Source organism: Neovison vison, chromosome 1, assembly GCF_020171115.1.
Source record: "Neovison vison isolate M4711 chromosome 1, ASM_NN_V1, whole genome shotgun sequence".
Taxonomy (NCBI): Eukaryota; Metazoa; Chordata; class Mammalia; order Carnivora; family Mustelidae; genus Neogale; species Neogale vison.
In genome coordinates, this window is record NC_058091.1 from 231,566,337 (window position 1) to 231,581,955 (window position 15,619).

A 15,619-nucleotide genomic window follows, 5' to 3' on the forward strand; every position below is an offset into this window, starting at 1 on the left:
TGTGTTCAAAACAGAAGATATTTTAAGTATTTAAGTTTTAAGTAAAATTTAACTATGACTATGGGAAGAAGTTTAACTCGCTTGGACATTTTTCAAAAAGTTATTTATGTATTTGTATCAACTAAAATGCAAAAAAAAAAATCAAATGGAAGGAAAAGCCCCTCCTTACATGAAACTGTATGCAGAACTGTCAATGTATTTCCATGTCACTGACAATAAGTCTTTAAAAATATTTGGGAAAAAATTCTATCTATGTCATATGACAAGAAACAGGATTAGTAATTTACAACTAAATTTATGGAATTACTAAAGCACTCAGAAAATAAAGTATTACATTTTATCTATATAGAGCAACTGATAAAGTCTTATATATTCAAATCGTAGATACATTAATTAAAATTAAAAGGGAAAAATTGGATGAGGCACCATATAAATTACCTCTGTAGTCATAACAAGACAAGACGCTGTAGGATTAATAGTAACATCTCCAGTCATCAATCCAACATCTTGAAATTCTTCATACATTTCCCGGTATTTCTGGTTACTCAGAGCCTTAATTGGGCTGGTAAATATTACACGCTGTTTTTCCCTTAAGGCCAATGCAATGGCATATCTAAAAATGTAAAACCAATTAAGAATAAAGCATCTAAAACCTTTTCTTTAAAGTACATAATTTTTAAAATTCTATTAATATATAAATTATGTCCCAACTTCCCGTAATTACTTATCTTAAACGGACTTGGCAGAACAGAAATATCTTGTTCTGTTTACTAGTGACAAGCTATTAAAGTAATAATTAATAATAATTAATAAAGTAATGAAATGTAGTGGTCTCAATAAACAAGAATATTTAACTATGGTCTATTGGAATAAATGTACTTAAACTGCTAATACCAATAGGTTACTGATGGTTACCCTATTTCTTGGAAGTAAAACACTTCTGATTCTATAAAAAAGTTGAGAGCCTCTGCCCATCAGTTTATACATATATAAACAATTAGCAAACATGGGAAAATAAAATTTTGTTCTACTGAGTTTCAAAAATAAGTTCATCCATATGTACTCTTTCCCCACATGTAATAATTATCAAATCATTCCTTGCCGGTGAATTATGACTGGTTCTAATTTTATAAAAGATCTTCCACAACTATTAGCAAACTGAAATACAGTAGTTTTGTAGGTTTTTTAAAAGATTTTTATCTATCTGACAGAGAGAGACCATAAGCAGGCAGAGAGGCAGGCAGAGAGAGAGGGGCAAGCAGGCTCCCCTCTGAGCAGAGAGCCCAATGCAGTGCTCGATCCCAGGACCCTGGGATTATGATCCAAGCTGAAGGCAGAGGCTTTAACCCACTGAGCCACCCAGGTGCCCCAGTTCTTTTTAAGGTAAATTCTATTAAGTATTTAAATAAAGACCATGAAATGATAACTAAGCTTAGCACTGTGGTAGAGTTTCCTTGTTTAAAATATAATTCTGGCCCATGACAGGCTTATAACCTATTTGCAGAAATAAAAATAACATTCATCACAGCTGTATAAACATATTCCTCAAATAGTGAAATAAATAATTAAGTGTCGAAACATGGTCAAATACATAGTTCAAGAAATAGGTATGAAACAGAAAAGGATATAAAGATGCTATAATATATTAAATAGCAGTCCACTTCTGAACAAAAAATTAGAAGATATAAAAAGGAAAAGGGAAGTATGATCCATACTCAGGGAAAAAAGCAGTCATGAGAAACTAATTCTTAGTTGGTCCAGATGTTGGACTTAGTAGACAAAGACTTAAATGCCGCTATCAGAAACACGTGCAAAAAAATGGAAGGAAGCCATGTTCTAAGAATTTAAAAAAAAGTAGAGGCTAATTATTAAACAAACAGGTCATCACAACAGAGAAGCCGAAACTATAACATAAATAAATGAAAACACTACAGATGAAAAGTATAACGGAAAGGAACAATTCACGAGATGGGCTCAAGAGCAGATTTGAGATGACAGAACAATGTCTGTAAATATGAAGAAAGAATAATCAAATTGAAAGAAAGAAACAGAAGAAAAACATAGAGAACCTTGTGTCCCACTGGAAGTTCCAAAGTGAGAAAAAAAAAAAGTATTTGAAAAAAATACACGGCTCAGGGCGTGATCCTGGAGTCCCGGGATCGAGTCCCACATCAGGCTCCCAGCTCCATGGGGAGTCTGCTTCGCTCTCTGACCTTCTCCTCGCTCATTCTCTCTCTCACTGTCTCTCTCTCTCAAATAAATAAAATAAAATCTTTAAAAAAAAAAAAAAAGAAAAAAATACAATGAAAACTTCCTAAATTTGTTTTAAAAAATATAAATCTACAGATCCAACAAGCACAATGAACGAAAGCAGGAAAAAGTAAAAAAGAAGTACACATGGAAACACTGTCAAACTCTGAATAACAAAGACAAACGGGAAGTCTTCAAAGTAGCAAGAAAACATTAAACATTGGGAAATATTAAAAGACCAAAATCAAACTTTTGGAGATGAAAAATTCAATGTCTGATTTGAAATACACTGGATAAAAATAAAACAGATTAGACATTGCAGAAAAAAGATAAATACACTTTAAGACCTATCAAGAAAAGGTGTCCAAGTGAAGAAGAATCAACTCCAAAAAACAAAATAGTAAGAAACAGAGTATAAGTGGGCTGTGAGACAACCTAAAGTGGCATGACAGAAGTTTAAGTGAGTCCCCAAGGAATAGGAAGAAGGGATATGTTTCAAATAAAAAATAGGTGAAAGTATCTCAAATGTGATGAAAACTATAATAAACATACAAATCTGAGAAGGCCATCAAACTCAAGCATAAGAAACCTGAGAAGAACTATGTAAAGTCACATCATAACCAAACTGCTTCAAAACAGTAATGAAATTTAAAAACAGCCAAACATCCCACCAGAGCAATACACAAAGAAGCAGGAAAATACTGACCTACAGTGAAAGGAAAAGTCAATCAGAACAGATGAAGTAACACAGATGTAACAGTAATCCGTATGTTCAAGAAACTAGAAGAGGGACGTCTGGGTGGCTCAGTCAATTAAGTGCCTTCGGCTCAGGCATGATCTCAGGGTCCTGGGATCAAGCCCATATCAGGTTCTCTGATGGTGGGGGGGGAATCTGCTTCCCTCTCTCCCTCCCCCATGCCCGTGTGCTCTCTCTCTCAAATAAGTAAATAAAATCTTTAAAAGAAAAAAAAAGAAACTAGAAGAAAGTTAAGTAGTAAGCAGAGATGTGGGAAATAAAAAGTAAAAACCACACACACAGATAAACTTTTAACAAGGAAAAATATAGTATGAGATGAAAATGCAATGAATGGGATTAATGACCTTATAGGCAATGAGGAAGCAAAGATTAATGAAATGGAAGATACAGCATTAGAAAAGGCCCAAATGAAACATACAAAATAGTATACACACAAAAAAACATACTATCAGTAAATCATGAGACAACTTTAAGTAGCCTAATGTAATCCTAATTATAGTCCTTGAAGAGGAGCCATAACAATGAAAAAACAAATCCAAAGCACAAGAAAAAACTACATGAAAAAACTACATCAAGCCTCACCAAAAACTGCTTAAAACCACTGATAAAGATAAAATCTTAAAGCAGCCAAGTAAAAAAGATGCATTATCTGCAGAGGAAAGGGGATTTCCTGTCATAAACTATACAAGTCAAAAGGTACTCTTAAAAGAATCAGAATTCTATATTTATAATATATTTATAATTCTATAAGTGCAACTATCTTCCAAAGACAAGGTAAAAGGTATTTAAGACATGCAAAAGTTGAAAGAATTTGTCATCAGGATATTTGTACTACCATAAACTGTGAAGGAGTTTCTTCGGGAAGAAGGAAAAATAATGCCACACAGCAATCTGAATCAAACAACATGTCAAAACATATCAAAATATTTTGAAATCATATCAAAAGCATTTCCTAAATATACCAAGTCACACAAAACAAAATCTGTGGGGCAGCTACAGCAATATTAAACATATATATATACCACTAAATGCCTGTATTAGTAAAAGAAAAGTCTCAAATCAATGACTTCACCTTTCCTCCCTAAAAAACTAGAAAAAGGAGATCAAATGAATCCCGCAAATCTAAATCTAAATTCTAAAATAGAAAATAAAAAAAAAAAACAACAGAGAACAATCAATGAAACCAGAAACTTGTTCTTTGAGAACATCAGTATGACTGACAGACTGCTAGCAAACTAATCAGTAAAAAAATAGAGAACATCACACTAATATCAAAACCCGATAAAGACACTACAATAAAACTGTAGACCAATATCCTTCATGAACATATATGCAAATGATAGTCTACCAAGAGGAACTTTTTTGGGGTTCCTACATCCCACAGAAACATGGTGGGGGGCTCTCCCACTCACAAAGCAAGCAATTCTTACTAGCAGGGTGTCTTGGGAATTCAATTAAATGCTGACACTCCCCAGAGATAGCATCAGATTGTACAGATTAAGGACTCAGTTCCTCAAAGACTGCCCTCCAGCCCCCAATTGCCAGTAGCAAGCTCCAGCCCAGTTACCTGTGCTTCTGATCAACAGGCTTCAGACTGAAGGTTCCAACAACTTCCTCCTTGGTATAGATCAATTTGCTAGAGTGGCTCGCAGAACTCAGGAAAACACTTACTTAACATTTATCAATATATTAAAGAATATAAATCAATAACCAGATGAAGAAATATGTAAGCAAAGGACAAAGAGCTTCCATGCCCTTTCTATCCAGGAGCACACTTTCCTGGAACATCTATTTAGGGACATCTACACATGTTCCCCAACCTGGAAGTTCACCGACCTGAGTCCTTTTGGGTTTTTATAGAAGTTTCACTCCATAGTCATGACTAAGTCATTGGCCACTGGCTGATTCAACCCCCAGGCCACTTCTATCTACCCTGGAGGTCACGCAAGAGGGTGTATGGAACTAAAAGTTCCAAACCTAATCACATAAGTGGTTCTCCTGGCTACAACCCCCATCCAAAAGTGACATTTCTAACCTTGCTCTATCGCATGAAATTCCAAGGGTTTTAGGAACTTTGACTCAGGAACCGTGGATGAAGAGCAAATAAAAACATGAAATGTGTATTTGGTCATTCCAATGACCAAATATGTATTTCTTATAAATCACAATATTGCTGTTTATTCATAGGGTTATATATATCACAACCCTACAGGGTTTATTGCAGGGTTTATCTCAGAGCTGTGTATTATTTGAAAATTAATGTCTTGGGCTCTCTGCTCAGCAGGGAGCCTGCTTCCTCCTCTCTCTCTCTCTGCCTACCTCTCTGCCTACTTGTGATCTCTCTCTGTCAAATAAATAAATAAAATCTTAAAAAAAAAAAAAAGAAAAGAAAATTTATGTCTTCATCATAGTAACAAAAAAAAAAAACCATTTGACAAAATATAACACCTAAATATTCTGCATGTGCATGCGCGCACACACACACACATGCAAACAGAATAGAAGGGAACATCCTCAAGTTGATAAAAGACATCTGTGAAACACCTACAGATAACAGCATGCTGATGGTGAACTTAGTATTAGGAACAAGGCAAAGATGTCCACTCTCATCACTTCTATTCAACACTGTACTGGATGTCCCAATCAGTGAATAAGGAAAGACATTAAGAGTACTGAAAATAAAAAGGAAAAGTGTTTTTATTTACAGAAATCAAACAGAAAAACAAACTTTTAAACGGTGAAATAAGAAACAAAGCTATTTTAAAATTTCATTTAAAAAGCACAAGGAGAACAAAAATGGAACAGAGAAGCACAAGACAGCCAGAAAACAATTAACAAAATGGCAGTAGGTACACACCTATTAGTAATTACTTTAAATGTAAACAGACTAAATTCTACCATAAAAGACAGATGGCTTAATGGATTAAAAACTACACTCAGGGGACGCCTGGGTGGCTCAGTGGGTTAAGCCGCTGCCTTCGGCTCAGGTCATGATCCCAGCGTCCTGGGATCGAGTCCTGCATCGGGCTCCTTGCTCGGCAGGGAGCCTGCTTCTCCCTCTGTCTCTGCCTGCCATTCTGTCTGCCTGTGCTGCTCTTGCTCCCTCTCTCTCTCTGACAAATAAATAAAATCTTAAAAAAAAAAGAAAAACCCCTTTTCAAAAAAAAAAAAAAAAACCTACATCAGCTATATGCTACCTAAAAAGATTCACTTCAGAGTATAAGGATACACACACATACATACTAAAAGTGAAGGAATGGAAAAGGATATTCCACACAAATGGAAACCAAAAGAAAGCAGGGGAAACTATACTTCTATCAGACAAAACAGACTTTAAAACAAAGACTATAATAAGAGATAAAGAACAACATTACATAATAAAAGGGTCAATCCAATAAGAGGATAGAAGATTAAAGCTAACACAGGAATACCTACATATATAAAACAACTATAAACAGACCTAAAATTTCCTTTATATATTTTTTAAAGATTTTATTTATTTGACTGATACACAGAGCATAAGCAGGGGGAAGGGCAGGCAGAGGGAGAGAAGAAGCAGGCTCCCCGAAAAGCAGGGAGCTCAATGCGGGCCTCGATCCGAAGGCTAATGATTAACCCACTGAGCCACGCAGGTTTTCCTTTAAAAAGAAAAGCTACTCACTCAGCGCATACAGTCTTTCCTGCTGATGTATGTGCAGATACTAAAACAGACTGGTTATTATCAACACACTGAATGGCTTCTCTTTGAAAAGCATCAAGAATGAACGGGTATTCCTATAAAAAGAAAATAATAATATCTGCATGAAAATTATCTAACCATTATCAGAACACACTGAAAATCAAGAAATGCTAACCCCAAGAGGCATTCTGGGAGCATTTCTTTATGATTCTACTTAGGAAATACACTACCCAATACAGAAAATTAGGAAGAGTAAAAAAACACCTTTCACTAAATGGCAAAGAAGTTAATTCTGCAGTCTAATTTTTAACTTTGCTAATATACACATTATGTTAGTTACTATATAGTAACATTACCGTTTATCAACAACATGTTTTGTGGTAGGCACTGTGCAACACATTTTCCATATATTATTATCAAAAATCTTCACAATAAGCCCTAAAAGATATTCTTTCTTTTCACAGATGGGAACTCTGAAGCTCTTAACTCCCTCACATAAGTTCACTCAGCAGACAGAATAATAACAGCTCTACTAGACTTTTAAGAGTTCATGCTTACTCCATCATTCTGCCTACTGCTTTTAAAGAAAATATGACTTAGAAAATTTCCATTAATCACTTAAGTTCTATGAAAACTTCCAAATCCATTTAATATAAGCATCAGAGTTTTAAGTTTCATAGAATTTTGTTAAACTCCCAAAACTATATGTATAACTTATTGTACACATGCTTTTTTCCCTAGAGAAAGGTTGATAACTTCCCTTTGATTCTTTAAAAAGACGGAGAACCATTACTTTCATTTTTAAAAATCTCTTCACATGATTTTTTTTTCTTTTTATCATGGTTGTTTACTTATGGGTTCTTACTATATTTGACTTCAGAAGGCTTCTTCTTGGTTTATATACACTGGGAAATATAAAAAAATCTCACTTGAAAGCGTTTATCTTTAAGATTTTTAGAAAAGAGACACAAAACTATACAAACTGTATTGTCTAGCATACAGACCTTTGCAGCTTTTCCAACTCGAGGTTTAAGTGGTAAATAATCTTCATCTGCAGGAAGTGCAACCTGATGTGAAAAGAAAAAAAAAATCACCAACTTACTATTGGAGAACTGATACATTCAACACTCCATAATTAATGACAGTTTGAAAAATTAAGTGATAGTGTTCAATACAGTCTTAGACACTGTAAAATCAAATAGCTGCCTTTAAGGACAAGACAAGTACTAAAGTGAGAATATCAAAAAACCTCTACCTCCATTTATCTAATGGTAACGTAATTAACACCTAAGTTTATCTCCCTGAAGAAACTGTATTTATTAAGGTCTAGGGCCTATCCAAGCTTTGTATTTTCTATAGTCTGATACTAATAAAAGCTAAAAATAGCTGAATGGACATAAAAAGGGATGTTACTACACGAAAAGAAAACTATGAGGAATAAAATGATATTCCCTATTTGCTAAAACAAAACTTCTTTTCCTCCAGTGAAAATTAAGATCTGGAGAGCAGGGACGCCTGGGTGGCTCAGTTAGTTAAGCAGGTTCCTTCAGCTCGGGTCATGATCCCAGCGTCCTGGGATCAAGTCCCACATCGGGCTCCTTGCTCAGCGGGGAGCCTGCTTCTCCCTCTGCCTCTGCCTGCCATTCTGTCTGCCTGTGCTCGCTCTCTCCCCCTCTCTCTCTCTGATAAATAAATAAAATCTTAAAAAAAAAAATTACAAAAAAAGATCTGGAGAGCAGTTCATAATGTATCTAAATTCCCAAGAATCAAACCATTTAGTATATATAAATCCACAGGGGCAAAATAAAATACACACAAAGATTAGAAATAATTTACAGTTATAAACAAAATTTCAGTAAGTATTACATGAGATTACCCATCTTAGAAATACTAAGAGCTTGGGGGTAATTTCCAAGCCGACCCTTGAACAAGACAGGATTTGGGGCAATAACTTTCCCCAGCCCCACTCTGAATGTCGAAAATCCATGTGTAACTTTGGATTCCTCCAAAACTTACCTATTAGTATACAGTTAACCAAAGTCCTTACCAATGACATAGTAAACGCATATTTTATATGTATTCTATACTTTTCCAATAATGTAAGCTAGAGAAAAGAATATAATTTAAAGAAAATCCTAAGGAAGAAAAAAACAAATTTATAGTACTGTGTTTATAAAAAAATACCTTTTAAGTGGACCTGTGCAGTTCAAAATCACATTGCTCAAGGGTCAACTGTATAATCACAGTAATGTGGGTAGTCTTTTGAAAAGATCTAAGTAGATACTGATTATAATTAAGAAAAGTGAAATTTAGTACATTACGAAACCTAATGAATAATACCCAGTAAAATGAATGTGCTAAAAGAAATGTGACATTCTAATGGCTAACAGACACATGAAAAAAATGTTCATCATCATTGGCCATCAGGGAGATTTCAAATCAAAACCACACTGAGATACCAACTTACACCAGTTAGAATGGCCAAAATCAACAAGACAATATACAACAAGTGTTGGAGAGGATGTGGAGAAAGGGGAACCCTCTTACACGCTGGTGGGAATGCAAGTTGGTGCAGCCACTTTGGAAAAGAGTGTGGAGATTCCTCAAAAAATTAAAAACAGAGCTACCCTATGACCCTCCAATTGCATTACTGGGTATTTACCCCAAAGATACAGATGTAGTGAAAAGAAGGGTCATATGTACCCCAATGTTCATAGCAGCAATGGCCACAGCCGCCAAACTGTGGAAAGAGCCAAGATGCCCTTCAGCAGACGAATGGATAAAGAAGATACGGTCCATATATACAATGGAATATTATGCCTCCATCAGAATGGATGAATACCCAACTTTTATATCAACATGGACGGGACTGGAGGAGATTATGCTGAGTGAAGTAAGTCAAGCAGAGAGAATCAATGATCATATGGTTTCACTTACTTGTGGAGCGTAAGGAACAACATGGAGGACACTGGGAGAAGGAGAGAAGGGAGTTGGGGAAATTGGAGGCGGAGACAAACCATGAGAGACTGTGGACTCTGAGAAGCAAACTGAGGGTTTTGGAGGGAATGAGAGTGGGGGTGTTGGGTGGTAGGTATTAAGGAGGGCATGTATTGCATGCAACACTGCATGTGGTGCATAAAAAAATGAATCTTGGGACACTGAAAAAATAAAATTTAAAAAAAAAAAAAGGAAAAAAAAAGAAATGTGACATTCTAAATGGAACTATAAAGTGGAGACAACAATTAGAATTTGAATACCAATTAGAATTTAATTAGAATACCAAAGTAGAATTTGGTATTGCACACATTAAGAAAAAGTAACTTATCAAGTGTTTTTACTAATGAATGAATACTTCCACGGGATAAAAAATAGTTTTCATTAGTCTTTTCCCTTAATACCGTATATTCTCCTTTATTAGGATTCTAAAAAACTTCTAAGTAGTTTCTGATTCCCAGCTGGTTTGATAGTTAGACAACTACTTATCCTAAATTTCAGGAAATGTCATGCTTTTGTATACCTCCATCTGTTACGAATATGACCAAAGTGAGTCTATCCAAGAAAGCACAATCCTTGGTACACTGACAAAATCAAATTTCTGGTTCTAGAAATCTGAAGCCGGGACCCCACATCATGGTATTATTCCCATCAAATATGATCAACCTACAGTGCTATATCAGATGAACTGAGTGACCCTTTCACATCTCTCCCTGTCTCCATCTGCAATAATGAACCAGTCCTGTGCATGTGCGGGGACATGCTAGTACATATGCCTAAGTTCCAGCAAATACCATTCAAATTCACCCCCAAGTCACTACTTCTCAGGCTGAGGGGTGACATGTCTATGCCCTAGAGGGCAAATGTGGGAATGGGACCCCTGGTACATTCTACGACATAAAGAACATCACTGAGGAGCAATTAAGATGTTAACTTCTGCAAGATTTAACAGAAGAAAGAGCAATAGATTATGTTTTCACATGTATGAGAATCGAAGAGTTTTTGTTTTTATTTTCTGAAAACAGTCTGGATAACACTATCATATGACAGGAAAGACACTAAAAAATCAGAAAAATAGAAAACCAGTAAAACGATCAAGAGTCAAATAAACCTCCCACGTAGTCACTGGTGACTTCTGCCACAGAAGTTTGGGAGAAATGGGGAAGAAATCTAATTGCAGTATATTTAAAAATGAATGGCAAGTTAGAAAGTCTAGCAGGGATTCTCCTAGCAGAGCACCCAAAAGCAACTCTGAAAAGGGACCACATCTCTTTATCTCTTTGTAATCAGTGAAAAGTACAATGTTTCTGTGTCTCAAACATATATATTGAAATAATGACTACAAAATGGGGGGGAACCCAACATACTGGCTGCAAAGCATCCTAAAATAAGAGAAGCTTCTGAATATTCATACGCTAATAGGAAAGAACAGAGAGAGAAGATATTTGATGCCAGAACTACCAAGGGAAAATGGACTGATTTAAGGCTTTGTGAAAGAAAGGTAAGTTACAATTAAGAACATTGGCAAAACAAGCCTCCCTAGCATTGCCTTTTCCTTTGAGTGGATGTGACAGGTACAGAGAGGCATGGTGAAGGTTATAAACATAACCTGATAGCCTCTAAAGAAGTAAAAGCTATAATTAGCTGCAAAAAATGAGTAGTAACAGGATGGACTGCAGACAATTATGAAGAAAAAACTTTTGACCTCTTAAGAGCAAATTTTGTGCCCCCTCACCATCTTTTTAAAACCAGAGCATTGAATAGGGTCTAACGTAAGTACTGAATGAATGATGAAATGGGTATTACAAAAGCCAAGCTAAGTTTTTCTAAATGAACATCAAGGAACTTAGGAAAACAAGTGCAAAAGCGGTATTTTAAAAACAAGGTTCTAAATGTCTATCAAAAGCCATTTTTCTCAATTTGGAATTACTCTTACTCAATATAGTCTTTTAATAAGACTTATCAATTACCTGTAATAATAACTTGTAAGGCCATACTGTAAAGACAGAAGGCTTAGTATAAAGAAACAGTGTTACAGTTCCTTTATGTCCCTAATAGTTTATAAATTCTTACTTCTAAAGGGTTATGAAAGCTATCAGAGACTACCACCTTATGGCGAATAATGAAATTGCAACATACCAGTAACCAGAAAAAGACATGAAAAAGTACGTGACCTGTAAAATGGCACTATTACTTGACTTCAGGAGTATGGGACTGAACGTGTACCGAACACCTACTCTGTGCCAGGTCCCTTACACTAACTTTCTTCTATAATCGCCACAATCACCCCATGAGGTAAATCCCATTATTCCAAATTTTTAAAAAATTTTTTTTAAAAAGTCAAAAGATTAAATTCATCTGAGACTATAGTTAGACAAAATGCTGTGTCAAGATCTGAGTTCAGGTTAGAATACAAAGCCCCAGCTCCTTCCACTGGACTACATACCCCACAGGAACAATAATTGTTTCCGAAGCCCCTAAGACTAAACTGCTTGCTAATGATCATACTAGACAGCCCAAAGCAAACTCCCATTGATAACACCAACTTCCTATATACTCTTTGTGCTTACCTCATGTGTACACCCTTCAACAGTTTCGACAGACTGCACCTTGATTCTGGGCATCAAGTCTGCCAAACTTAAAAAAAAAAAAAAAATTATTGAAGTTATGTTAAAATAAATTATTTTTCGTAATTAGATAATAAGCCTCTAGTCTTAACTGTTAAGGAAAATGACACTGTCCAATCATCAGTATGAAAATTGGGGAAAAAAAAACTACTATTAAGAATATACAGGGGCGCTTGGGTGGCTCAGTGGGCCTCTGCCTTCACTCAGGTCATGATTCCAGGGTCCTGGGATTGAGCCCCGCATCAGGCTCTCTGCTCAACAGGGAGCCTGCTTCCTCTTCTCTCTCTGCCTGCTTCTCTGCCTACTTGTGATCTCTGTCTGTCAAATGAGTAAGTAAAATCTTTTTTAAAAAGTTATTAAAAAAAGAATATCAAAAAAAAATTTTTGGATTACTCAAATCTATGCTGAGAATTCAAAATGATCAATTAACATCCATATTTACTAAGAAAGTACAGATGCCAAGGGGATTATTCAAAAAATTATGTCAGGGACACCTGGACAGCTCAGTGGGTTAAGCCTCTGCCTTCAGCTCAGGCCATGATCTCAGGGTCTGGAGATGGGGCCCTGCATGGGGCTCTCTGCTCAGCAGGGAGCCTGCTTCCCCCCTCTCTCTGCCTACTTGTGATCTCTCTCTCTGTCAAATAAATAAATGAAATCTTTTAAAAAAAAAATTGTTAGCTTAGTTCTAGTAACAATTAAAAAAAAGAACCCCTCCCTCCAAAGTATTGCCACTACTTCAAAACATGAAGCTGGGGGCGCCTGGGTGGCTCAGTGAGCTAAGCTGCTGCCTTCAGCTCAGGTCATGATCTCAGGGTCCTGGGATCGAGCCCTGCATCGGGCTCTCTGCTCAGCAGGGAGCCTGCTTCCTCTTCTCTCTCTGCCTGCCTCTCTGCCTGCTTGTGATCTCTCTCTGTCAAATAAATAAATAAAATCTTTAAAAACAAAAACAAAAACATGAAGCTGGTTATAAAAACCATCACATGATAGAGAGTACAAAATAAATCAGCTTATTATAGACATTGCTATAATTCATAGAAGTATTCCTTATTCTCTTCAAAATCCCAAGTTCTTACCTAGGTTCCGTTTAGACTCTGAGAAAGACAGGATTATGGATAAACTGAAGAAAAATCATACTTTGGATAAAACCCAAGGGTTACTACAATAAGCAACAAGGATTTGAAATTGCAAATATATTGTAACCTATTCCAGTGGCTTTGGAAAAACGTGCACCTGAAATATTTCAGTGACACGCCTACCAGCATTAACAGTAGCTACTTCTGTTAGCTACAACAGCTGATTTTAAAAATTCACAGAAAGTAAATTTTTCACAGTAGTACCAAGCCAAAATATGGCATATAAGAAGAGAGAAGCAAAGCTGTACAGATTCATCACCGTAATAAAGGTCAACCTAACTAATTGGTATCAATTTCTACAATGAGAAGAGCAACCAGCTATTTCAGTCACAGATATCCATGGGTCTCCCTCACTGACATAAGACTTGAGATTCATAGCCACTCTATTGCAACATGTAACAGTAAAAGTCTAATTCCTCTTAATATTCCTTCTCACTTATTCTTTCCATTTTTCCACTCTCAGCGATCCTCCTCTTGGGAGATTAATAAATAAAGGCAATGTGGGGGTATTTTTCTTAAAAACAAAACAAAACAAAACAAAACATGAGGCTTCAGGATTCTTTTTCAAAGTTGGGTTCTAAAATATTAAAAGATAAACCTTATCTATATTGCCTTCCATTTCCCCAGATGCTCTAAACAGATGTTCTGTATTTTTGTATGAATATATAACTAAAAAATATTTTCCATTTAATTCAACAAACACTTTAATAAAGAAGCAACATATAAGTAACTTTCCAGACTTCATGCAACCATCTAATTTAAGAGTTACTAACATTTATGACAATGGAAATACTACCTTAAATCTTCAGTTACGGATTCTTCCACCCTAGGCTTCTTTCCAAAAATGGGTTCATCTGTGCCCTCAAAATCTGCATCTCTCTTGGTTTTTCCAGTATTAGTTGACTCTGATTGCAATTTACCATCAAAACGTTTCCTAAAAAGTAAATGGTTTAGAATCAATTCTACAGTATCAGTTCTTACTTTAAGGATGATTTTGTAAATTACTATTTTGTATATAGTAGATATCATTTACAAAAAGTCATGTAAGTAGATGTTACAAATCAAAACTGCCTAAAAGCCACAATACCCTAATAAAACTGAACAGTACTCTTGAAATTTCATATTTTCTTGTAAGTTTTGCTTTTTAAAATATTCTACAGCTCACATTAACATAATTAACATCATACTTTTAAAAATTACAAATTAAAACAATGTTAAACATATTTCCATAAGCACCTTCAATAAAAAATTAACACTTTCGCAGGTCCTATAATTATTACTGTTAAAGAGATAATTTTTTGTGATTGGAGTCACTGGTCAAAAGTACTGACAATAAATGGTATTGGTGGGCTAGAGCTATCCAGATAGGAATTTAACCTGACCTACATGCTTGTTACATGAATCAATCAATTACAAGCGGATCTCAGATCTAATTATGAAAGGCAAAACAACAAAGCGTCTAGAAGAGAAAACAAAAATATTTTCATGTTTTACTAAATAGGACATAGAATTACTAATCAAAAATTAAGTCTGATAAGTTGGAGTGCATTAAAACTAAGAATTTCTATTAATCAAAAGATGTCGTTAACAGAGTAAGGGGCAAGACAAAGAAGACATCTGAACCACATATAACTGACAAAAGTTATATATCTAAATAAAATATGGAGGTGGAGATTACAAATTTAAAAATAAATAAATAAATGACCTGAACAGGGATTCTACAGAAGAAGATATCTAATTTGCCAGTAAGCATATGAAAATAAGCTCAAAGTAAGTACTCACAGGGAAAATGAAAATTGGGCTATACTCAATCGGTGGCTCTCAAATTTTTGAATTCTGAATTCTTTGCAAGTCTTAAAAATGATGGAAGATTTCAAAGAACTTTGCTTATGTAGTTATACCTACTGGTATTTACCACATCAGATATTAAAATTGGGAATTTTTAAAAAATTTACTTCATTCTAGCCGGGCGCGGTGGCGTACGCCTGTAGTCCCAGCTACTCGGGAGGCTGAGGCAGGAGGATCGCTTGAGCCCAGGAGTTCTGGGCTGTAGTGCGCTATGCCGATCGGGTGTCCGCACTAAGTTCGGCATCAATATGGTGACCTCCCGGGAGCGGGGGACCACCAGGTTGCCTAAGGAGGGGTGAACCGGCCCAGGTCGGAAACGGAGCAGGTCAAA

At 35.7% G+C, this 15,619-nt stretch overlaps 1 protein-coding gene across 1 annotated transcript in view; it reads right to left on the reverse strand.

Moving 5' to 3' along the window:
* The window catches only part of MTREX (Mtr4 exosome RNA helicase), a 107,393-nt gene that overhangs the window by 82,926 nt on the left and 8,848 nt on the right, over positions 1 to 15,619 (reverse strand). Inside the window, exons 2-6 of the mRNA XM_044224697.1 lie at positions 14,237 to 14,374; positions 12,251 to 12,317; positions 7,691 to 7,753; positions 6,669 to 6,781; positions 439 to 613 (exon numbers count right to left, since the gene is read on the reverse strand). Of these exons, the coding sequence (XP_044080632.1) occupies positions 439 to 613; positions 6,669 to 6,781; positions 7,691 to 7,753; positions 12,251 to 12,317; positions 14,237 to 14,374 (556 nt within the window). The remainder of the gene's footprint in view (positions 1 to 438; positions 614 to 6,668; positions 6,782 to 7,690; positions 7,754 to 12,250; positions 12,318 to 14,236; positions 14,375 to 15,619) is intronic.